At 41.8% G+C, this 27,026-nt stretch overlaps 1 protein-coding gene across 1 annotated transcript in view; it reads right to left on the bottom strand.

Moving 5' to 3' along the window:
• LOC138946582 (ETS translocation variant 5-like) overlaps positions 1-27,026 on the bottom strand; it is an 81,826-nt gene that overhangs the window by 9,484 nt on the left and 45,316 nt on the right. Inside the window, exons 2-3 of the mRNA XM_070318028.1 lie at positions 20,640-20,973; positions 9,122-9,528 (exon numbers count right to left, since the gene is read on the bottom strand). Coding sequence (XP_070174129.1) covers positions 9,122-9,528; positions 20,640-20,973 — 741 coding nt within the window. The remainder of the gene's footprint in view (positions 1-9,121; positions 9,529-20,639; positions 20,974-27,026) is intronic.

Here is a 27,026-nt window from a genome sequence, read left to right as displayed (position 1 = left end):
CACGGGAATTTTGTAAAATTTGAAAAGTAAAACGAAGAATGAAAATAAGACATTGAAGGAAAGATAGTATAAAATATTAAAAGGCAGAACACATAGACAGTAAAAAGGTATGTCAAAATCATGTAATCGTTCACACACGTTTGGCGACAACGTATTATTGTACATGTGTCAAGGTAAATAAAATTGAAAACAAATAATTAAAAATCAGTCCCAAACCCCCATCATAAACACTCAGACAATCAATCGGACCCCCCCTCCCCACCCACACACACCGAAAAAGTCAGATGTCGCCAGGCATGTTCTTATTAGCAGCGGAAACTTGGGTAAAAACGAAACCCCCTACCCCCTCCAAAAACAACCTTATAAAATAACATGAGAAAAGCAAATAAAACTAACCAACAAACAAACAACCCCCCCCCCCCCCTGCCCCCCCCAACAAAAAAATAAAAAATAAAAATAAAAGTCAGTCAAGGAGCGAAGCCACAAGAAGTGTCACTCAACAACCGCGAGCCGAAGCTGAAGGAGAAAAACCCACAGTTTTCCTTTCTCGGGGTTTTCCCTTGCAATACGCTGGTCTGATACAAAGGGATCTCGCGTTTATCGTTCTTGTCACGCCGCTCTCCTCCGCGGGAGGTGGGAAAGGTTGGCTAATGATTGACTTGAAATGGAGTTCCTGGCGCTCTCTCGCTCTCCTTCTCGTCAGAACGGGCTTTGCTGAGGATTTTGCCTTGTAATGATCTCTCTCTCTCTCTTGTGACAACTATGCTCTCTCTCTCTCTGTTTCTCTGACCTTATTCATCTCTCTATCTCTCTCTGTCTCCTGTTAGTCTCCGGCTTTGTAAGTCTCTCTCTCTCTCTCTTTCTCTCTCTCTCTCTCTCTCTCTCTCTCTCTCTCTCTCTCTCTCTCTCTCCTCGGGTCCCTCTGACACAATCTCCCGCTCTCTCTGAAACTATTTCTCCATACCCCCCCCTCTCTCTCTCTCTCACACTCTCTCTTTCTTATTCATTACGCTGTTCGCGTCTCTCTCTCTCTCTCTCTCTCTCTCTCTCTCTCTCTCTCTCTGTCTATATCTCTCTCCCTCTCTCTCTCTCTCTTTCTCTCCGCGGCTCTCTCTGAAACTATTTCTCCATACCCCCCCTCTCTCTCTTTCACACTCTCTCTTTCTTATCCATTACGCTGTTCTCGTCTCTCTCTTTCTCTCTCTCTCTCTCTCTCTCTCTCTCTCTCTCTCTCTCTCTCTCTCTCTCTCTCTCTCTCTCTCTCCACGTGGAGACCAGTGGACAGATGGAACATACACCATACACAACACCATCTACGGAAGGTTCAAGCAAGACAGAAGATCCTAATTGACTTGATCCGGTTCTACCTTGGTTAACGAAGGTTTGGCGATCGAACATGAAATCGTGTGTATTGTGAAAAACAATGGGCATTGAACGGACACTTATAGCCTCGTTCAGAGCGCAACACGTCTGACATGGTGAAATGTCAGTTTGAACGGACACTCTTATTCATGCAACTTTGTGTAAATGCACTATCGGCATCGGTTTCGATATTTGAATGTTCGAATACCCATCCCCAAATCCAGCCCAACTTGCAATGGGCATATTGCCTGAGCAATTAAACCATTCTGATTCTGATTCTGACTCTCTCTCTCTCTTTCTCTCTCTCTCTCTCTCTCTCTCTCTCTCTCTCTCTCTCTCTCTCTCTCTCTCTCTCTCTCTCTCTCTCTCTCTCTCTCTCTCCTTTCGTTTTTCTGTCTCTCGCTCTTAGAGTTTAACATTAAGTTCAACATCGGCAGCTGGAAAGAAGAATTGTTTTTTTCACACACTCATACACACACACACACACACACACACACACACACACACACACACACACACACACACACACACACACACACACACACACACACACACACACACACACACACACACCTAGCTTGTTACAGGGCCAGAATCGGGGGTTATCACTCAATAGCGGTCGGCCTGTCCAATAAAAAATTAAACTTTCTGAATATTTCAAATATTTACTCTTTTCTCGCATTGCTTTTTATGGGCAAAGAAGGCTATCCTCTTGCGTTGTTACTCCATTGTTTATCTAACCAAACATTCTTTAAATCGCATCTACTCGGTCGAAAGACAGCCCCATCCAAGAATGTGACACAACAAGCCGAATCTATTAAACCACGTAATCAACTTACCCACATTGCACCAGTTAGCGTATCCTTCTTCTATATAATACTTATTAACCTTGCCAGCTATCTGATCTGCCTTGCTGGCGACATTCACCCGAACCCTGGACCGTCACGAACTAAGAAACCTAGCGAGCTATCTGTTATACACATAAATGCTAGAAGTATCAGAAACAAATTAGATATAATAGAAACAGAGACTAGTACCCACGATATTATAACGATCTCAGAGACATGGCTTTCGGAGACCACGTCTAACGACGACATTCATCTTGAAGGTTATCACCCCCCAATTCGTAAAGACAGACCTAACGACCCCCACGGCGGGGTAGCAGTATACGTGAAAAACACTCTTGTGTGCAAACCAAGGCATGACCTTCTGATCCCCCAGCTTGAGGCCGTATGGGTTGAAACTAGATTAAACCAGGATACGTTGTTAATAGGTACATTTTATGGGCCGCCTAACTCTAATGTAGAATACTGGATCAGTGCTTGGACCTTTGCTTTTCCTAATTTATGTAAACGACATTGTACGTGACATAGAATCTACGATTAAGCTTTTTGCTGACGACACTAGCATGTACTTGTCTTTAGCCAATCACAACATCCGTGCCGAAATTTTAAACTCAGATCTTGAAAAAATTGTAAATTGGGCAGATACATGGAAGGTAGCATTTAACCATGCAAAAACTGAATTGGTGAACTTTTGTACACAAAGAACCCCTGATATCGCAGATCTAAACTTTGGCAATACCATCCTTGAAAGTTCCCAAAATCACAAACACTTAGGAATAATAATACAAAACAACTGTAAATGGGATGAACATATAAAATCTCTTGTTGCAAAGTGCAGAACTCTCGTAGATTGCTTGCGTACATACAAATATAGACTGAGTTGAAAATCATTGGAAATTATGTTTAAATCCTTCATTCTACCACACTTTGATTATTGCGACATAATATGGGACAATTGTAGCAAAACCCTAACAGATGAACTCGAAAAGTTAAACCTAGATGCAATACGAACAATCATCGGAGCTGTCCGCGGAACCAGTCACTTTAAGCTTTACGGAGAATCTGGACTCCAATCATTATCTGAAAGGCGTAACCATCATAAACTAACAATGTTCCATAAAATTATTCACGACAAGACCCCCCCCCCCCCATACCTACAAGCAGCACTCCCACCTCTCGTAGCAGCCAACAACCCCTACCACAGACGCCGCCCCTTAGAACGAAGTATACCCCCACATCGAACAGAAACGTACAAAACATCCTTTTTTTCCTTCGACAACAGTACTCTGGAACCAACTACCTGAACAAATACAGTTAACTGACTCCCTCGGGGAATTTAAACATTACTTAACAAAAGACGACACACAAATTCCCGTTTACTTCTACAGTGGCAGTCGACAAACACAAATAATCCACACAAAAATGAGACTTAATATTAGTGATCTAAAGAAAGACTTAGTTGAGCGACACCTTGCGGAAAACAGCGTATGCGACTGTGGTGATGGAACAGAAACTGCAACACACTTCTTACTAGAATGCCGTTTACACTTAGCTGCAAGAAACAACACAATCAACAAACTAACCAACAACCTCATACACACAGATATTCTACTTCATGGAAACCCCTCCTTGCAAACAAAAATTAACAAAAAAATCTTTTTAACAGTGCAGGAATTTATTGGACAGTCCGGCCGTTTCGAACAGATAAACATGTAAAGTGAAAGCAAAATCGACACGTCTACTCGTCTCTCTCTCTCTCTCTCTCTCTCTCTCTCTCTCTCTCTCTCTCTCTCTCTCTCTCTCTCTCTCTCTCTCTCTCTCTCTCTCTCTCTTTCTCTCTCTCTCTCTCACTCTCCCCCTCTCTCCCCCTCCCTCCCTCCCTCTCTCCCTCCCTATCTCTTACTCGCAAACACCATAAATATTATATATGTATTCCCAAACGGATTTTTGTTTTGATGTACAATTTTCATTCAATTTTCTTTTCATGTTTGCAAGCTTTTCATTTAAACTGTACAATAGCCGCCATTTATATTATATGTAATTTTCTAGAAATAGTGAACATTATGCTTGTTGTTGTTTACTCAATATGCGTTTTTTGTAAATAATGCACAAACGTTAAATAAAACAGTTTAAACCACAAAAAAAAAAAAAAAACCAACCAACACACACACCTAAATCCATCTTCTACTCCAATGCCAAACCCTTTCTCCTTCCCTTCAACCCCCTCCCCCTCCATCCCCCCACACTCTCTCCCCAACAGACCAAAACCTCAAACACAACAGCAACAAGAGATCCAATCCAATCCGAACCGCGCGTCCTTTCTACCGTGTCACAATACCCTAAGCTGGTCGCGCGCTCTCTAATCCTTTCGTCCCTAATCGCTTCATTGAGCGGTCACTGACAAACTAACAAGATTTGATCGCCTTTTCGGTCGTTTTTTTTCTTTCTTTTCCACTTTTTTAATTAATTTATTGTTTTGTTTTGCACGTGGCATGGATCGCGTGCGGTCAGAGACCAACAAAGAAAAAACATTATAAAGAGAAAGGTGAGAGAAAATACTGAAAGAACGAACGCAAGCACGCGCTCACGCGCACACAGGTATACACGCACGCACGCAGCCATGGAAAGTGTGGATTGTTGGTTGTTGGTGTTTATATTGCTTGCAATTAATAAAGAAAAACATACAAACAAACACACAAACAAATAAACAAAAAATTCAAACACAAAAGAAAAAAAGAAAAGAAACACACTCTTCCGGAACGTCAGAATCTTCATCTACAATCCCGACGAGGTATAGAAACATCGGTAGACAGACTAATTAATTAAATAATTAATTAATACATTAATCTGTATAAGTTATTCTGACCAATGAACGGCCAAACTGTATCAGAAAACATGACAGATGCATAGATATTACAACATCAATTCAGATGTCTGATCTTTTCACTCAAAATTGCCCGACTCCGTTTGTCATAAAAAGAATAATTCTCCACACAATGAAGCCACAGACAAGACCAAAGTCACGTGCATACACAATTAAATGATTAATGCCACTATGAGCACGGGACCCGTGCGGTAGCCTTCGTGGCAAAGTTCAATGTCTCTGCATGTGCAAAGAAGGATTACGTCTTTGTGTTCCAGGGATGTTCAGGGATGCATGGATGAATGGATCGTTTCGACCCGATCTCCTGGGAGTAAAGGCGAAGAAAATGATTGTATGATTACACCTTTTTTTTCATTGTCGATCACAATTGTGTGTTCTATCTTGAAAACAGCAAGAGCTAGTCTGATACATTCTGACCAAGATGTGCAGCGCTTTTTGTTTTGTTTGATTGTTTTTGTATTTTTATTTGTTTTCAATTCTTTCCATACATCTGACTCCTAAACTGACTTCCACAAAACAGAGATATCGATATTGTTAGCATTTTTTTCGGAAAATGTGCCAAAATAGCCATCAAATGTTGTACATTTAAATAAAGGAAAACACACAAGTAACAAGGTTAGGTACGTTTAAATGTACTCATATGTTGTGTAAGTTTCAGCTGTCCTTGGCACGAAAAACGTACGACAGCTTTAACAAAATTACGATTGACAAAGAAGTTTACACATTTGCTGACTGCTACCGCCAAACGATATCCCGAACACAAACTACACTTTAGCTAGAAAAAATCAGTTTGACGAGACTGAACACACAAAACTCAACATTTTCCTCAACCTTCGAGGTTTAGGAAGGGAGGAACAGATAACTTGAGAAGAAAACCCCGACAACAAATAATTGAATGCAGAAAAAAACCACGTCAAGAAACAGTATGTAATGAGCCAGAGAAGGAAGAAAGAACAACACATGGAAAGTCACAGAACGACAGAGGAAGTGGAATAGTATTCCAGTGAACGAACGCCTCACAATTATAGTCCGAAAAAACCCTTAGAAAGTCGTAGTTATCTTGCTAACTTTCAAATCAAAACGAACATCACATACAGATTCAGTAGTGTTGCTTTGTGTAACATTGCCATAGGGGCGGGGATGTAGCTCAGTCGGTAGCGCGCTGGATTTGTATCCAGTTGGCCGCTGTCAGCGTGAGTTCGTCCCCACGTTCGGCGAGAGATTTATTTCTCAGAGTCAACTTTGTGTGCAGACTCTCCTCGGTGTCCGAACACCCCCGTGTGTACACGCAAGCACAAGACCAAGTGCGCAACGAAAAAGATCCTGTAATCCATGTCAGAGTTCGGTGGGTTATAGAAACACGAAAATACCCAGCACGCTTCCTCCGAAAACGGCGTATGGCTGCCTAAATGGCGAGGTAAAAAACGGTCATACACGTAAAATTCCACTCGTGCAAAAAACACGAGTGTACGAGGGAGTTTCAGCCCACGAACGCAGAAGAAGAAGAAGTAACATTGCCATTTTCATTGTACATGTTCAAACAGACAGGCCAGACGTTCTGCGGGCCAAAGGCAACGGCCGTTCCAAGTAGGTGAAGGTCTTAGCGGTTAGTCTCTGTACACAGTAACAAACAAACCATCTTGCCCTCCACTGTACACAGTAACAAACAAACCATCTTGCCCTTCACTATTTCTACACCTACTCGACAGAAACTAGTCTTCACTTTCACAGGTAAGCTCAGAAAAAAAGGTCTCGCAGGTATACTGCATCTAAAACCGGAAGGCAGTCATTTTCTTTAGAGTTGTCTTGCCTGAAAGACCGGAAGTGTCGACAAAGTGAGAGATGGCACATCACGTATGTTTACGCGAGATGAAGTACTTCCGCTGTTGCGCATGCGCTGAGGGCTACACACAAAGCGAAGATCAGAAAAAGGTTGTCTTTGGCCTAAATAAACAGGCTCTATGAACGACACAGCGCCAGGCGCAGGCGAACATTTGAAAAAGCACGTGCATTCGTACACAAACTTCAGCGTAGAAGTGGTTCCTTTCTCAAGATTCATTCATCTTTTCGATGAGTTTTTCTTCTCGTTCCTGCCGACGCTATTCTGAATGACTGGTGATCTAAAGGAATTAAGGTAAACGAAAGGGTCATTCTTCTTGTTCTGGGGGATTAAGTAATTGGGGTGTCGGCTCTTATTTGTTACCTGAATTGGAAAGAATTGTAAAAACAAAGTCAAGTTTCAAGCATCTGTCCTTGAAAAAATGCCATTAGAACAATGGGATGTAATACGAATCTCCCCGTCTGCTATCTTCTGTGAGAAATGGTAAGACATTCATTTAGTCGTTTATTTAATTCGATATTTCGGTTTTTGTCGTGAAGATTTACCTTGAATTGAGGTACCGTAACGTGACCATGTGAAAGAAATCCTCAAGCCAAAAACGTGTGCCAGATAGCCTAAACAAACGCCTGTTATGGCATGGAAAGTTATACAAATATAATATGTTTGTTTGTTTTTGTTGTTGTTTTTAAGGAAAAGTGGTGCAAGATATATGTTGGTCAAGTTAACATTTAAATGTATGGCACAGTCAATCAGATAAATCTCTCCCAAGAGACTTTCAACCACACAATTGAAGCCTGTACTCTCTCTGCATGTGACCCTATTCCCCCTCCCCCATCACCTTTCTCTTCACCCTACCCTACCTTTTCCACCCTGGATACCTACACCGGAAACAGCTGCACACATTTCCCCAGGTAGTTGATTGGTCTTAATTTGTGTTGCAAACGTTACTGAATGTTGCCTTTTCTGATTATGTGTCGGGGCGATGTTAATGGATACCCTCATTGGAGTGACTCTAACTTGGCTCCTGTAAAAGAAATCTTGATAGGAAAATGGAAAGGCAATAGCCCCCCAAAAGTTGGAATTAAACGGTGTGGGTATGACTTTTTTTGTAGCTAAGGTACAGACAGCTTGTGAGATGAGTTTTGGTCAAGTTTACATTGACATTGTATTGACAGGCGCTTCGAGCTGCGATGAAGCGCTATATAAATGTCCATTATTATTATTATTATCATTATTGCTAATCAGATAAATATTACCTCCCAAATGTTTGTCACGTAGTCTCCCTGCACGCCACTCCTCCCACACTTTATCTTACTTTTCATTCCCCCCCCCCATCATTCCCTCCCACCCTGGATACCTGCACCGGAAACGGTTCCACTTGTTTTCCTCCCACCCACTCGAGGTGGAGTGGGCATTCTGTCCATGGTAAACACCATTCACTCCCCCTTCAACACACACATTCATTCACTTGGCTAGCCGCGGTGCAAAAGCCCTCCTGAGCATTTCAACCATTTGCAACTGTCGGTATAGTTTTACTGTCATGCTCGTGTGCATGGAGTTGCTTTCTTCTTGTGGTCATGTTTGTTTCTGTATTGTACTTGTTGCCTATACTTGTTGTAATGTGTCATGGTTGTCGTTGTGTGTATGGCAACGTTGTGAGTCGTTAATGGTACACGTGCTGTTGTTGCTTCTCAGGTTACCGCTGCTCTTGTGCCCCCCCTCCCCCCTCCCTCCACCCAACAAGCCAAGCCTACCTTGGCCGCACGTAAGAACTGCTGCATTAACAAATTCCTAATCGGCGGCGTCGCCATCATCTGTAGCACCCGTAGTAATGTCATTACGGTCTTCTTCCCCCTTCTGCCCACCCTAATCACTGTCATAGTCATCGTCGTCGTTTTACCCATGTACCTTTACTGTCACTACCACCCACCTGTTTTACATAATATGCGCATATGCGACAAGCCTTTGACACACGTGGCAGCTTTCGCAATAACCAACATCATTGTCGTTGCAATTGCAATCATCATCATCATCATCATCATCATCATCATCATCATCATCATCATCATCATCATCATTTTCATCGTCGTCGTCGTCATCGTCATTGTCATCGTCACCAACATCATCCTCGTCGTCGCATTTCCATGTACCACTACCCCCAACCACCACCTTCATCATCCTCACACTCACCACAGCACTGTCCGTTCTCATAGCCCTTGTCGTTGGGTTCCTGCTTGACGTTGACAGGAGTGGCTTCCCCTGCCGAGGGGGGCGCCACCATCCCGTACCCAGCATGCCGGGAGCTGGGCGGAAGCATGTTGAAGTTCCGGTCATGCGCATCGGGCGGCTTGGCGCCGGCGTGCAGCGATTGGTTGTGGTAGGAGGTGGTGATGGCGTGATTGGCTGGGTAGGGCTGCTGCTGCGGCAAGGGAAGCTGGGTGGAGGCGAGGGGTGGGGGAGGAGGGGGAGGGGGGAGAGGGTGCGGGACTTGGTGGGGGTTGGAGTGGGGTGGTTGAGGCTGGGGTGGGTGGGTGAGGGGGAGAGGGTCAGGGCTGGGGTAAGCTGTGTGGTTGGGGACTGAGTGTGGTCTGGGGAACCTGGAGACAAAACAGAGACGATTGTAAGGTTGATCTATAAAGATGGTTCAGAAACAACAACAACAACAACAGCGGCAGCAACAGCAATAGCAGCAGCAGCAACAACCACAACATGGACAAACACACCTACACAAATCCCCCTGTGACGTGCTAATTCGCAAACATCCAATCGCCCGCCTACCAGTACCAGCTCCTGGAAACGTTGAACCAAACACAAAACAAAACAAAGAAAACAAAAACAGAACTGAACCAACGAAAACACACCAATATGAAGAATCTTATATACCGCAAACAGTTCGCTAGCTGCACTTTGATCTTAAACATTATTTTTCTTTCTTTGGCATTACAAGTCATATATAAAATGTCGCACGTTCTTTAATACGACTCTCAAACGAAGAACCGACAGTTTTCTCTTTTTGACCACAAGATCTTTCTTTCTTTCTTTCTTTCTTTATTTGGTGTTTAACGTCGTTTTCAACCACGAAGGTTATATCGCGACGGGGAAAGGGGGAAGATGGGATAGAGCCACTTGTCAATTGTTTCTTGTTCACAAAAGCACTAATCAAAAATTTGCTCCAGGGGCTTGCAACGTAGTACAATATATTACCTTACTGGGAGAATGCAAGTTTCCAGTACAAAGGACTTAACATTTCTTACATACTGCTTGACTAAAATCTTTACAAAAATTGACTATATTCTATACAAGAAACACTTAACAAGGGTAAAAGGAGAAACAGAATCCGTTAGTCGCCTCTTACGACATGCTGGGGAGCATCGGGTAAATTCTTCCCCCAAACCCGCGGGGGGTGACCACAAGATGCAAGTTAAGGTAAGATGTTTGGGAGATTAATCTGTGATCTGAGTTAATAACTATGACCGAAGTATGAGCGTTTATCAAAACTGATTATTTTACAAACTCCCTATTGCGTACGGACAAGAAGACAGAAGAGACTTGGTCAACCAGAGTTCTCTCAATCAAATACTACTGCAGCAGCCAAGAATGTTAAAGTCTTGTCAACAAAAGCCTGAACCTAAACCAATCAAAGACCAAAAATACAGCAGCAACGACAAACTCACAAAAAAAGCCAAACTAAAATCCAAAATTCCAAATAGCCTCAAAAATATAATTTGTAACAAACTAGGCGAAATAAAAGTGGTATTTATTGGCGAAAATCTCAGGAGGTTGGCAAGTGCACAAAATGACATGGTCCCCGTTTCCCTGGAGGGTGACAAAAACCGTTATCTGCTCCTACATCCCAAATGCTTTTCCACAAACTATGGCGGTCTACTGGCGCCAAAAGTGAAAATGACAAAGTCCATTGTGTAGCCTAATCTTCATAAATATTTTAGTTTGTATGATTCAAAATGTAGACGGATGGATGGTTGGATAACGTTTTAAGCAGTGAGAGCACAGCCGAATAAAGTAAATCTGGACCAAGATGCATGTTAGCAATCACGACTACGTGTGTCCTTATGTCGACAGAAAGATGAATCAGACATCTTTTTACACACACACAAAAACAAGCACAGTGCATTATATAATTTATTGTAATTATAAATGTGACTAAAAAAGAACATAGTTTACGAAAATCGTTGCAAAAGCTGGCTATTTCGAGAGAAACAAAATATTTGAATTGCCAATCACACAATCTTCTGCGGAAGTTATACTTATCCCTCAAGCAGTGCATTATCACCCAAGTCATGAAATGTTTGGTCACATATTGAAAAACGATAATGCTATTTGTAATCAACACTGATTATGACAATTAGCCTTGTTTCTTTGCAATCAATAACCTTTTTCGGACGTTAGGTCCTTAAGTCTTCCAAACTGTATGATTCAGGGACGATCTGAAGAACTAATGTTGTTCCTTATAATTATCAAAGGTGAAATCCAAGATCACCAATCTGCACTTTTGGCACTTACACGCCAACCATATTCCACACTTGACTGTGCGGTCACAGAGGTAAATTGTCAGGGCGCGCTAACACTAGCGCCCCATGTAGAGAAGAAGGAGGGCAGATTGGCGTGATTACACTCTGTGGAAAGTCATCACCACACTTTCTGCAGGCAAGCAGTTTGGCGCAGTCGGGGAACACTATCAAAACTACGGTTTCCATGGAAACAGAAAGCCATCAGAAGGCAGCCTTGAAGTTGGACCTGGAATTTGCTGGGGCGTTAAAAGGGTGGGGATGGACACAGCGACGGTGTGGGGGGGGGGGGGATGATGGGGGGTGGGGGTAGAATTGGGAAGTGAAGAAAAGTGAGCGTTGAATTGCATAAGAAACATTTGCCGAAAGAAAGGGTATCCTAAATTTAGCGTCCGAAAAATGCAACTGCCAATTTTCCAATGTTTCTACTTAAAATGATGTTTTCTCAAAATCACACTTGAGTACGTTGTTTTAGCTAGTGTCTCTCTCTCTCTCTCTCTCTCTCTCTCTCTCTCTCTCTCTCTCTCTCTCTCTCTCTCTCTCTCTCTCTCTCTCCATCTCTCTCTCTCTCTTTCAACTTCAGGCCCTTCAAGCGTTATTATTCTGATTTGTTTCTTTTTGGTTTCATTTTTCATTGCTCAAACGTTGTTCATTGTCATTTGTTTGTATATTTCGTTGCGAGTCCAGTGTATCAGGTATATTACTCTTAGTCAAAAGAACACAAAAATCTCGGAAAAGAGACAGAGACAAATTAAACTGAAAAAGAAAGAGAAAGAACCGCAGAGAAGACTGTTAACAGGAGAATGATCACACACGCAGACACAAATACAAACAGAAACCTTCAATGAATATGGCGTCAACTGCTATCAAACAAAGAAAGATAAAACAAATAAACGTACATTAACATTGTGCATTACATAAACAAACAAACATACAAACAACGTAAAAAGGAAACAGAAAACCCCCACTATTTCATGGCTTGAATACGAGTATATCATCAATCAAAGACGCAGACATACTCCAGGGGGCATATATATATCTATGCAGACACTGCCCAGAGGGAATATCGGTTTGCACCATTTCCATAAATGAAATGATCAGAATCTAGAACGAAAAAAAGTCAAAAGTTTATCAAGGGAGGAAGCTGTTTTAAGCTTAAAATAGCAGTGGCATAACGTCTTCACAATCGATGGCGATGTTCTGTGGAACACCACTCCTTGTGCAGAAAACGATGTTTTTTGGTGTTTTTGTTTGTTTGCTCGTTCATGGGCTGAAACTCCCACGGCTTTTACGTGTATGACCGTTTTTACCCCACCATTTAGGCAGCCATACGCCGCTTTCGGAGGAAGCATGCTGGGTATTTTCGTGTTTCTATAACCCACCGAACTCTGACATGGATTACAGGATCTTTTTCGTGCGCACTTGGTCTAGTGCTTGCGTGTACACACGGGGGTGTTCGGACACCGAGGAGAGCCTGCACACAAAGTTCACTCTGAGAAATAAATCTTTCGCCGAACGTGGGGACGAACTCACGCTGACAGCGGCCAACTGGATACAAATCCAGCGCGCTACCGACTGAGCTACATCCCCGCCCTGTTTTTTGGTGTAATCTGCTAAAGTATCTCAGCTAAAAATTGCTGCTCTGCACAGAAAGCAGGCTAGCTGTTGATTGTTGGTATGTGTCCAAGTTGAAGTGTGCTCTGATCCCGTGCAACATGCATCCAAACAGCAGTGTTGTTCCACAAGACCTTTAATAACAAAAAACCTGCTCACGTTCCAAAATTCAGAATCCCAAACAATATTAGTAGGTTATTGGAACGATTAATATATGACAAATGAAAACGTTACGTTCCCTGTACTTGGAACACACGTATGATACAGATAATCAACTTATCTCAACATTCTTCAATACACTCACTGGCATGACGCGGGCGAAGCAATGACTCATTAAAATAGCCTACCATTTGTTTTTGTTTGTTTTTTTATTCACAAGACCTTTGACACCAGAAGGAAGGCATCTTGAAAACAACGCCGGTCAGAACAAGGCGACAAGGACATGCTAGATGCCACGATCAGACAATGGCTTCAGCCACAATCGTCCTCAAGCTCCCAAGGACGTCTGCTGCTAATTGAAAAAGATCACTATCTCTAATTGCCCCACTATCTCTGATTGAAAAAGATCACTGTCTCTGCTGGAAATCGTCAGCTGGTCTTGCCTTCTTCTCAGTGTTGTGTCTTTACTGGAGCAAGTGGACCACGATAGGAGACAGAAACACAGAGTATCTACCTTTAGTTAGTGTAGTGGGATAGGAAGAAGTAAGCAAGCAAAACATTGTTTGGAAAGCATATTAGGCTTATATTATGACTATCCATATGTTTCACTATCAACGTAACTGGAGAAAGCAGATGTCCATACGCACGTACGCACACACGTTCACGAACGCACACACACACACATACACATACACACACACACACACACACACACACACACACACACACACACACACACACACACACACACACACACTACTCCTATCATCTAAGAATGGTAGCCACAGGTAAGGTTGCGACTGTCAGTAGTGCTCTTTTCCTGTTTATCACAGTTTGTTCTCAAGAATGTTGCTGTTTCCAGAACCGTGAACCTGCTAATTCTGAGCTCAGGCTTTATATGTCTACTGTTATATATATATATTTATATGTGTGAGAATCTTATACCGTTTCTTGGTCTTAACAATGTTTTATTCAATTATCCAGTTGCGCAATACATAATTAAAAATAAATATTCAAAAACAGATCTTTGTGTGTGTGTGTGTGTGTGTGTGTGTGTGTGTGTGTGTGTGTGTGTGTGTGTGTGTGTGTGGCAAGCCTTACTGAAAGTATTCTTCAAAATTGATACGCGTTTTCAGTTGATTACAAAAAAAGTCTGCACACTTTGAAGACTGACACGACAATTTAAAAGACACAACATAATTAAAAACAAAAAACAACAACAAAGTTTCTTTGAAAACATCAATGGAATAAGCAATACAAAAGAAAGCGTGACAGTTACAAGAAAAGATTCAATATGTAAGCCAGCTTCAGAGGCATGTACTCTACAAGCAATTCCAATTCCCAAGACTCGGTCAGAAAGCTGTGACCAGGAAAACACTGAGACAATACGGCCTGCTAAATATAGACAATTCTTCCAGACTTTTTCCCTCTTTTAACTCGTCGCAAGAACATGTCTGATCCCAATTCCACAATAGAAATCTGCGAACAATTGAGAATGATCACCGACGCCGCTGGAAATGTTCGCCTGCTGAGTTTCGTTCTCCAGTCTTTCTCCTCATTGTTTCCATAGCACGTGAAACCGTGGGAAGCAATAACCAGCGAGCGGGGACTGTTAAGGGTAGAATATACCTGCGCAGTTTCAGCGGCACAGACGACGCACTGCATATTATTCCAGCGTCGCGGACGACGCTGGTATCTGTGGTTGGGAAGAACGTGCCTGTGGAGAATTAGTCTCCAAGCCAAAGCGCGCTGACTCTCCAAGCCAAAACAATTTCAAAGCTGAAAAAAAATGTACAATTTACGCGAAACGATTAAACACAGCTTTCGGGTGGTTTTTTTAATCTAAGATGTACATAAATATACCACTCCGACCATAAGGAAAAGAAAACAAGAAAAAAAAAAAAAAAGACCGAGAGGAGCCGAGTCAATCCGAGACCAACCGAGAGGACGTGTTTCGCGCCGTTTTGACGTCGTTTGTTCAGATGCGGCCGGTTGGATCAGTTGCGGTCATACAGGGGCGCCTTGCACAAGAAAAGATCTTCAACAATCCCGATCATCATCATGGTACAATAATGTTTTGTGCGCCCCCATGTATGTGTTCTGTGCTAATAATGCACGGTTGTGAAATGTCCGTACACATTTTGTGGCACTATGTAATTGTTAGTGCATCCTCCTGCGGATGCTTCGTGCTAAAAATGCACTTCCATTAAAATATTGTACGCTCATGTCAGTAATATATTTTCAATTGTTTCTCTGTCAATTTCAAGTGTTTGTTTCCAATTACTTCAGTATCTCCCTGTTGCAATTCCAGGTGATTCATTATGCATGTGCCAATTTGAGGTGTTTAATTCTGATTCCTGTATTTACAGTGTAAAATTAAAACTATTGTTTTCAAACATTCCTATGACACCTGGTAATGGTTCTGTGGTTTTGTTTTTAATTTGTATTTTGTTTTTCTGCAATAAATATTTGAAATGGATCTGAGGCCGACTTACTACTTTTAGCACTCTTTTTCACCACATTCCCACGTACAGATATTGCAATATCAACTCTTCCTTTCTACCTGTTTCAAACAAGCTCTATTTTTTAATTAAAAAGTTTTTACTAAATGTCTTAACATAGAGGGGGGAATCGAGACGAGGGTCTTGGTGTATGTGCGTGTGTGTGTGTGCGTGTGTGTGTGTGCGTGTGTGTGTTTGTGTGTGTGTATGTGTGTGTGTGTCTGTGTGTGTCTGTCTGTGTCTGGCTGTGTGTGTGTGTGTGTGTGTAGAACGATTCAGACTAAACTACTGGACCGATCTTTATGAAATTTGACATGAGACTTCCTGGGAATGATATTCCAGGACGTTTTTTTGGGGTTTTTTTTTTTATAAACGTCTTTTATGACGTCATATCCGGCTTTTTTGTACAAGTTGAGGCTGCACTGTCACACCCTGAATTTTCAATCAAATTGATTGAAATTTTGGCCAAGCAATCTTCGACGAAGGCCGGACTTCCGTATTGCATTTCAGTTTGGTGGCTTAAAAATTAATTAATGACTTTGGTCATTAAAAATCTGAACATTGTAAAAAAATAAATAAATTATAAAACGATCCAAATTTACGTTCATCTTATTCTTCATCCTTTTCTGATTCCAAAAACATATAAATATGTTATATTTGGATTAAAAACAAGCTCTGAAAATTAAAAATATAAAAATTATGATCAAAATTAAATTTCCGAAATCGTTTTAAAAACTATTTCATCTTATTCCTTGTCGATTCCTGATTCCAAAAACATATAGATATGATATGTTTGGATTAAAAACACGCTCAGAAAGTTAAAACGAAGAGAGGTACAGTAAAGCGTGCTATGAAGCACAGCGCAACCGTTACCGCGCCAAACAGGCTCGTCACTTTCACTGCCTTTTGCACTAGCGGCGGACTACGTTCAGTTTCATTCTGTGAGTTCCACAGCTTGACTAAATGTAGTAATTTCGCCTTACGCGACTTGTTTTTTCTTGTGGCTGTTTGATCAATTCATAGCAAGCATTGACTGAAATAAACAATTTATATATCCAGCACAACATGCAATTCATTGACGTTTGACCCTAACCTTTTAACACTTCCCAAAATAAATCTTTGGTGGACATTGCATCGACGCTGTTCATTTTGAATGAACATTTTTCTTGTTGATGCTGCGATAGGGATTATGACGAGTACTTGGCCTGTTTTCCTTTCACGCAACGTGTGGCGGGCTGGGGTAATCTGCAGTGCGTCGTCTGTCGTGCTGAAGTTACATAGGTGAGCGCCAGGCCTTAGCAGTACTGGGACATTCTCCAGATTTCTTCAAAAGAAAAATATTTGGTTTGATGGTACAGTATGATTTCATTGGTGTTTTTAGAACTGTGCCTGATATTTGCAATAGAACCCATAAGGATTTACAACAATATACCCAGATATATTACCTCTACCTTCAATACTCCAACATAACCTAAAAGGTTTATTATATTTATAATATAACATAAGGATAATATAAATACATTTTAATAAATAAGGTTTTACAACAATATACCCACAGCTGAGTGCAAGTAAACTCCTCGTAACGCGAGTGCTATTATAATTTTAACTAAGAAACTTTGGCCACAGATTTTGATTTTATTAATTAATTCTGTTCCCTTGGTCTGGCAGGGAAAGAATTAGGAATTCTTGTACAAATTGAGTGTTAACATTATGTACATTACACGCATTTCAAATACACCACCTGCGTAACAACATGGAAACCGGAGGACGTTACATGGATTTCAATACACAAAAAATATGTGAAAAGACGGGGAATGTATCACATGGTGTTTTTTTTTATCTAAATGTTTGTCAGTGTCATTGATTAACTTGACATCAAGAGAATATATGCCAATTGCCATTTGATATACATCATGATCGAATAATTATTAGAAGGACTGAAAAGTGATGTCCCAAAGTTGTACACAGCTTTGTGTGAGGATCCATCGAAGCTATCACGTGTAAGCGTTTGCTTTTCTGAAAATATACTGGTTGCCGAATGTAAAATAGCAATCCAGTGCAATCCTTTGCTACTCAAAAATAACAAGTTGTAACTGTGAATTTCGTAAGTCAGTTATGATTAACTCTTTACTTTCTTTTATTTTATTTTATGGTGTATTCTTTACAATGTACTGTGTAAGCCTTCACTGATTTCAAGCATGTCGGTTGGCTCATGTCAGTAAATTATCTGTTTGCTACTTAAATTTGACAAAATTGGTAATTGTGAATCTCTTTCGTTATGATTGACGTTTTGATTTTTGTTCATGCTCTCTTCTCTGCATCGTGAACATTTTTTCCTCTTTTTGTCTCCCCTACCCCTCTCTCCCCCTCCTCTCTCTCCCGCTACCAGCATTTTATTCTCTATTTATTTAAACCATTTTGTGTGTGCATCCTTCCCTAAAAATGCAGTCACACACACACACACACACACACACACACACACACACACACACACACACACACACACACACACACACACACACACACACACACACACACACACACACACACACAAAGAAAAAAAGTCACCATGTCTTGAGTGAAAATGAACTAAGTGGGAACAGCTCACAGGCGCTAATAATACAGCCCTCTGGCGAGTAAGGACAAAGTGGTTTGTGATTGTGATCATTTTGAGAATTGGCCACGTGATGCATTTGGAGGATGCATTTGGAGGAAATTGAGAATTGCGCGGGGGAGGGATGGGAAGAGGCGGTGTGGACGGGAGGGGGAAGAGATAGGAAAAACGCAGTAAAAGCATTTGGCACCCTTTTGTGAAACTGACTGTAAAATGCGGGAAAGATCTATCGAACTTGACTGGTATTTGGTACTGGAAATGTCATTGTCACAAACACAGAAACAGACAAAAAGACGGATAGAAGACATATGGACAGGCAAAACGACATTTACACACACACAATACAAAACTCAGACATACGATCACACACACACACACACTCACAGCAAACCACACGACACGAGCAGTATCCTCGCAATTTTGTGTGTGCATCCTTCCCTAAAATTATCGAATGCGCGATATAAATTGCATAAAATAAAATAAATAAATAAATAAAGGTCTCAGGCCTATGTGGCATTCAGCACAGCAAATAACCTAAGATATATATAGCCAGCCAGTGAAGAACTGGAAACCAACTCCGTCTGACCTAAAAGCAACAATTAAACAAGTCGCGTAAGGCGAAAATACAATATTTAGTCAAGTAGCTGTCGAACTCACAGAATGAAACTGAACGCAATGCCATTTTTCAGCAAGACCGTATACTCGTAGCATCGTCAGTCCACCGCGCACGGCAAAGGCAGTGAAATTGACAGGAAGAGCGGGGTAGTACTTGCGCTGAGAAGGATAGCACACTTTTCTGTACCTCTCTTTGTTTTAACTTTCTGAGCGTGTTTTTAATCCAAACATATCATATCTATATGTTTTTGGAATCAGGAACCGACAAGGAATAAGATGAAAGTGTTTTTAAATTGATTTCAAAAATTTAATTTTGATAATAATTTTTATATATTTAATTTTCAGAGCTTGTTTTTAATCCAAATATAACATATTTATATGTTTTTGGAATCAGCAAATGATGGAGAATAAGATGAACGTAAATTTGAATCGTTTTATAAATTTTTTTTTTTACAATTTTCAGATTTTTAATGACCAAAGTCATTAATTAATTTTTAAGCCACCAAGCTGAAATGCAATACCGAAGTCCGGGCTTCGTCGAAGACTACTTGATCAAAATTTCAACCAATTTGGTTGAAAAATGAGAGCGTGACAGTGCCGCCTCAACTTTCACGAAAAGCCGGATATGACGTCATCAAAGGTATTTATCGAAAAAAGGAAAACAAGAAGAGCAAACGCTCGATCGAGTCACTTTCACAGTTCTGAATATTATATGAGGCATCAGATGGACAGGAAGAAATTGCTATTCACAACACAATGAGTCACGTTCACATAAAATTTGAGCCCGGTCACTTTTATAGTTTCCGAGAAAAGCCCAACGTTAAGTTGTGTGTTGCCGAACAGAAAAGGCTAGTTATCTCCCTTGTTTTTCTGATAACGTTCGTAAAAGGCTACAGATGTAAATACTTTGATGTAAAGAATAATCCTACAAAGTTTCAATCACATCCGATGAACTTTGTCAAAGATATAAAATGTCTAATTTTTCCTTTGACGCTGACCTGTGACCTTGAAAAAGGTCAAAGGTCAACGAAACCATCGTTAAAGTGTAGAGGTCATTGGAGGTCACGACTAAACAAAATATGAGCCCGATCGCTTTGATAGTTTCCGAGAAAAGTCCAACGTTAAGGTGGTGTCTACGGACGGCCGGACAGACTAACACTGACCGATTACATAGAGTCACTTTTTCTCAAGTGACTCAAAAACGTTCGGGGATATCATACCCAGGAACTTTCATGTCAAATTTCATAAAGATCGGTCCAGTAGTTTGGTCTGAATCGCTCTACACGCACGCACACACGCACGCACACACGCACGCACACACACACACACACACATACACCACGACCCTCGTCTCGATTCCCCCTCTACGTTAAAACATTTAGTCAAAACTTGACTAAATGTAAAAACAACAACAGTGTTCAACCACCAAGCGTACATACAACCAACCAACAAACTTAAACAGCATCTTCGCCACAAGTTGTCGTGTGTGCGTCAGCTCACTTGCTTGAAAAAAAGTTCCCATGTCTTTTCTAGGAATGCATTTGAAGCACCTAAACAACACAAATAACTCTTCGTGAAGACACCACCTTCATCTCTTGCCAACCATCAACCAAGCCTACCAGGCAACCAACCAACTACTACCCTCTCCCCCCTAATATATAGCTCCACCTCCCCCTCACCTTTCCATGTGTGAATACATCCCAGAGGTGACGGGAGGCACTCCGTACTCTTGTCCAGGCGTGGGTTCCTTGAAACTGTTAGAACTCGTGGACTCTTTTTCTGAGGCTGAGGAACACGCCGAATCTGAAGGCGAAGGGATCGTCGTGTTCTCATACGGGCTCTCCGTGAAAGGTTTCTCGACGAAGTCGAACTTCCCCGGGGCTGAGGGCAAAGAGCGCTTACTCGGGGAGATGTGGTTGGCGTTTAAAGATGGCGGCGAGGCCGCGCAGCAGTTGTCGGTCTTGGCTCCGCTGCTGGCAGCTTGAGGCGGTTTGAGCTTCAGGTAGGTGTTTTCTGAAATCATAAAGAAATGTCAATGTTTAGTCAGTGTTGATATGAACAGATAATACTGAAAAGGGCAAGATTCAAGAAGTGGACAACACTTCAGAAAACTGTTACAATGTACCACACTTTACAGACGGAGAGAACAGTGGTAGTGTCAGTGTTGAAACGGTGACAACATCGTGGTAAAAAAGTGATACTTTTCACTTCAAACTCGGACTTATTGTGTAAACTTAACCAGACGTAGAGAGTTAGTTCGGGAGACTGTTATTGAATTTTACCCTGAAAGGAAACAAGAGAGCACCAGTTTGTTTGTTTGTTTGTTTGTTTGTTTGCTTAACGCCCAGCCGACCACGAAGGGTCATATCAGGGCGGTGCTGCTTTGACATATAACGTGCGCCACACACAAGACAGAAGTCGCAGCACAGGCTTCATGTCTCACCCAGTCACATTATTCTGACACCGGACCAACCAGTCCTAGCACTAACCCCATAATGCCAGACGCCAGGCGGAGCAGCCACTTGATTGCCAATTTTAAAGTCTTAGGTATGACCCGGCCGGGGTTTGAACCCACGACCTCCCGATCACGGGGCGGACGCCTTACCACTAGGCCAACCGTGCCGGTACCAGTGGACACAAATATAGACACGTACACGCTTATGTCAAAACACCGGCCTTCGCCGACTAGAGATGTAGATTCTGGTCGGCTTTGTCTCAATCTTTCATACTTTACTTCATTTCATACTGTATCGTCCCAACGCGGGAAAATTCGGATTGCTGCATCGATGCGAAAAGCTACCGGCAACACTGAAGAGTTGCGATACCAAATTGTGTGCGCGTCAGTGTGGATGTAATCAGCAAACGTGTGTCTATTTTAAATCTGCCAACCCACTCCCTCTTCATCACAATCCCTCCTGTTTCTAATACTTTAGCCCATAGACCAAATAGCCTGGACCGCCAACTCGTCACGTGACCCTTCGAGGTTACGACTCTCGACTTTCAGGGGCGCGTCGCGTCCGGTTTGAAAGGCCAGCGATTCGAAGACAGTGAAAAGAAAGCACGCTCCAGTTATTTGTGACAATGGGAGGTGACAATGAACTGGATTTTCCAAAACTCCAAACTAAACTTAACAAAACTCATCGAAAAACATGTTCCATATGCACTTTTGCTGAGTTTATTTTAGCATTTTCAGAACTTACCTCGGCAACTTCGTCCATGTTTACAATCGACACCGGGATATCACGTCCCCCTGATTTCTGAAGGCTTGTAAGCGTAGGTTCCTAAATGCGAGAGGCCGCTACCTCGCAATAGAGAGAAAGAGCGGAGAGAGAGCTAGTTGGCGGTCCAGGATAAATGGTTTATGTTTAGCCCAACAACCACCCACCGCTTTTATTGGGATAAGACATAAGACTATCCCTCCACTTGGACATATACATGCACCACACGTCAACAGTCTGAGTGCTCTCTGCGGACAGTTTGATGAATTAATTTCTTAAAGGCACAGTGCAGCTCACAGGCTTAGGGTGCAAGTCAATGAAACTTGGTACGTAGTTCTTCTAACGGATAGCTGCCTGAGGTATGACTAAAAGCCCCAGGGGCTCCGTGCACCTGGATTTGACAAGTTCAGTACCTTTAACGGATACTAGTGGACATCTGTGATATGAATTCCTAAAAAAAATTAATCTGTACAGGAAGCACCTAGGCTGTTGTTTTTGGGTGTGCGTCCAAGGAAGGAATTTTGTTATTCTCTTTAAAAGCCTGGCCATATCTGCGTTCATGAGCAAAACGTACTGATTTCACAGGAAGGAATATGTCTTAAAGTTTGATTGCTATTTAAAGTTTTGAATGCAAGGTTCATGATGGTCTCACTCGCAATAATAAAGGTATGCCTATGTTCATGCTTTCTTTTTATATTTAGTCAAGTTTTGACTAAATATTTTAACATCGAGGGGGAATCGAAACGAGGGTCGTGGTGTATGTGCGTGCGTGTGTGTGTGCGTGCGTGTGTGTGTGTGTGTGTGTGTGTGTAGAGCGATTCAGACTAAACTACTGGACCGATCTTGATGAAATTTGACATGAGAGTTCCTGGGTATGAAATCCCCGAACGTTTTTTTCATTGTTTTGATAAATGTCTTTGATGACGTCATATCCGGCTTTTCGTGAAAGTTGAGGCGGCACTGTCACGCCCTCATTTTTCAACCAAATTGGTTCAAATTTTGGTCAAGTAATCTTCGACGAAGCCCGGGGTTCGGTATTGCATTTCAGCTTGGTGGCTTAAAAATTAATTAATGACTTTGGTCATTAAAAATCGGAAAATTGTAAAAAAAAAAAAAAAAATTATAAAACGATCCAAATTTACGTTTATCTTATTCTCCATCATTTGCTGATTCCAAAAACATATAAATATGTTATATTCGGATTAAAAACAAGCTCTGAAAATTAAATATATAAAAATTATTATCAAACTTAAATTGTCCAAATCAATTTAAAAACACTTTCATCTTATTCCTTGTCGGTTCCTGATTCCAAAAACATATAGATATGATATGTTTGGATTAAAAACACGCTCAGAAAGTTAAAACAAAGAGAGGTACAGAAAAGCGTGCTATCCTTCTTAGCGCAACTACTACCCCGCTCTTCTTGTCAATTTCACTGCCTTTGCCATGAGCTGTGGCCTGACGATGCTACGAGTAAAATGGCATTGCGTTCAGTTTCATTCTGTGAGTTCGACAGCTACTTGACTAAATATTGTATTTTCGCCTTACGCGACTTGTTTATTTTTGACGGAATGCGGTGTCAGAAAGAACTGTGTGTATGTGTGTGTGTGTGTGTGTGTGTGTGTGTGTGTGTGTGTGTGTGTGTGTGTGTGTGTGTGTGTGTGTGTGTGTGTGTGTGTGTGACGATTTGTAAGCGTTGTAAAGAAAAAAATAGCGCTTTGAGAAATGGATAAGGTAACGTCCACCACAGTCATAGTCTCAAGCCAGGCTATCCCTTTATCATCTGCACCCCCCCCCCCCCCCCCCTCCCTCCAATCCCTACACCTCTTTTCAAGAGACAAGAGAAGGGACATAAAACCCGCAAAAAGGATCATCTTTCATTGGGTAAGCCGCATAAATCCTGCCCAACGCAGGCGGCAAAACTGAAAGGGAAAATATGAATCCTGTCACCGCCGTCTCGGATCCTGTGGCAGGCAAGCATAAAACGGAGGGGGAGGCGTCGAGCAGAGGACGTGGGGGAGGGGTGGCTGCGGGGGGGGGGGGGGGGCGGGGGTTGAGGACAGAGACAAAAAATCTATGAACATTCCAGGAATATATTAATCCTGTCACCAGCATATCTGGTTCCAGTGGAAAACCAACATAAAAGGAGTGGAAGAGGTCCTGGGGGGGGGGGGGGGTAGGGGAGGAAGAGAGACAAACGGGGGAAGGGACCATTGAGGAGGGGGGCGTTGGGAACGGTGGGGGTGAGGGAGGGAGCAGAAAAAAATCTATAAAAATTGACAAGAGGCGGGCTGATACAACTGTCATGGACACTCGCCCACCCGGCATACCCAATGGTTTGTGCTGTCACTTTAATAGATACACTGACTGGCGCTTTTCTCCCTTTGCTGAATAATTTGGTAGTGATGTTTTCACCCCCCCCCCCCCCCCCCCCGGCCGCCCTTATAGCTGTGTATGCTTTCTTTTCTTTTATATTTCTTTCTCTTTTTGTGTTGTTTTCTTCGTCGCTGTTCTATCATGTTCCACTCCATTCTATTCTTTCTCATGTCCCGATTCTTTCTGTGCCATTTTGTCCCGTTTGATAAAAATATTTGTTATATATATATTCTTCTTTCATTCTTGTTTTGTGCGGTCACTCACATAGAAACTGGTGACTTTATTTGCAGTGTGATCCTGTGGTATCCTTCTTTTCCGCTTGCATTTTCGTTAAGTTTCTTTTCTTCTTTTTTTGCCTTTGTTTTTTATAATGTTATTCTTATTTTAACCCATCTTCGTTTAAAAACAAAAGCGTTTGGGTTTAATTTTTGTAAGCGTTAAATTGTCATTCTACTGTTTTATCTAAATACCTGACAGTTGCACGCTCGATATACTATTTCAGCGACTGTTGTAGCGTATTATTACCTAGTTTGTTACGGCTTATTGAATCGCAAATTCAATAATTCATTTTTCGAAAAGAAACACAAATAAAAAAGAAAATCAGACAAACGACAAGAAAGAAACTAAAACGACAAGCAGAACTAAACTGACTTGACTGATTCAAAATAACAAGTACAATTATTAGTCAGACATAATAATGAAGACACTTCAAAGAAGACGTCCAAAAATAAAGAAATTAAAAAAATGCAAAAAATAAAATATCATAAGTAGAAAAAACGAATGCAAACAGACTGAAAAGGCAACACGGATGAAAAGAGAATCAAATCAAATCAAGGGGCGAATGAACCCGAACCCCACCGATAATTTGACGCCTGGCAAGCAGTTATAGACGAAACCATAATCTGTACCTGTCAGCCTCTAGTCCCCTCCAATCACCCGCGAAAATCCATCATTACCTCTTCCCTGGCTTTTCCGATCGCAAAATTGTCATAACCGTCAAGTGCGCATGCGCGGGGTCACGTGAGGGAGCAGTCACGTGGTGTCAGCGAGGGCGTAAAGGTGGAAGAAATGTCATGGCGGCGGCGACAGAGAGAAATAATTTGAGAAAACAATGAAGCGAGTCTGAGTAGCTATGAATATGCAATACAAGGGGACAGAGACAGTAATGTTTTTTCTAGACTCGAGGGCGATTGTTTTCTGGTCTGTTCTGAGGTTTTATTTATTTCTTCTGATAGAGTCATTGAATGATTCATTTACTTACTTCTGGTTCTTGTTTTTATTTCGACTGTATTCATTTATTTATTCATTGACGTGTGACTTACTGATTTCCTTGTATATCTCTTGATTAATTGACTTATTTATTTCGTTATTTTGACAGCAATCTTTGTATTGGTTTGGAAGAAGTGGACTAAGTTAACTAATGTTAAAATGGAAATTAAAATAAACGTACACACACAACCTCGATAGTGTAGACATACCAAACGGAGAAATCTGCAAAGATGACATGCAAATCAATCCTGTTGGCGTACGGCAGTTACAATGTGTCGAAAATAAGCAGAAATTACGAAAAAAAAATTAGACAGAAAGAGAAACTGTGATTTTTACAGTCTTAAAAAGAAACAAATAAAAGGGATAACAGAAAATATTTAGATCAAACAAAATATGGAAGTACATTTCTGGTAGCTGCCTAGCATTTGAAACAGAGAGAAATGCTTTATGCCTCGGTCTCACATCTACGAATGTCACCCGACTTTAGGTAGTCGGCTGGAAGTCGGAAGAGGTCGGAGAGTTCGTGAGAATTAGCAATTTTGTTTTTGAAAAGTCGGTTAGTTCGGAAGGCCCTTCAGACTGTTTTGAAATTTTCAAAACAGTCGGAAGAGCCTCCCGACTCAGACGAATAGAAATTTGTCGGGTGGTTGTCGTAAGCGTGTCGGTTTAGTCGTAAGGCGATTCTGATTAGTCGTAACGGTAGTCGGAAGACTCGTAAGGGTGGTCGGATTTGTCGGTAGCATAGTTTCGTTCGGATTTGTCGTTAGGGCAGTCTGATTTGTCGTTAGGACAGTCGTTAGCTAGTCGGTTTAGTCGTTACACTGGTCGTGAGAGTCGGCTATTGTTCGGAAGTTTTTCAGCCGGGCCTGTCGTAACTGCAGTCGGAATTGTCGTTACTGCAGTCGGAAGTGTCTGGACACATGTCGGATTTGTCGGCCCTAAAGTCGGGTGGTTGTCGTCTGCTTGTCGGCTACATGGTCGGATCAGTCGTAAGGACAGGTCGGGAGTGAAATTTGGAGCCGAATTTGCATCCGACACTTCCGACCTAGCCGACTTAACTATCCCCGACACTTCCGAAAAATCGTATATGTGAGACCGAGGCATTATATAACATCGATTGAACATCGGATTTTCCTTCTTTGTGCCAGGGGACGTCTGGTGCGGACTAAAAGTAGAGTAAATGTTTATGTGCGTTCAATCGTA

Source organism: Littorina saxatilis, linkage group LG14, assembly GCF_037325665.1.
Source record: "Littorina saxatilis isolate snail1 linkage group LG14, US_GU_Lsax_2.0, whole genome shotgun sequence".
Lineage (NCBI taxonomy): Eukaryota > Metazoa > Mollusca > Gastropoda > Littorinimorpha > Littorinidae > Littorina > Littorina saxatilis.
The sequence above is the reverse complement of the archived record's forward strand: the minus strand, read 5'-3'. Positions and strand labels throughout refer to the sequence as shown.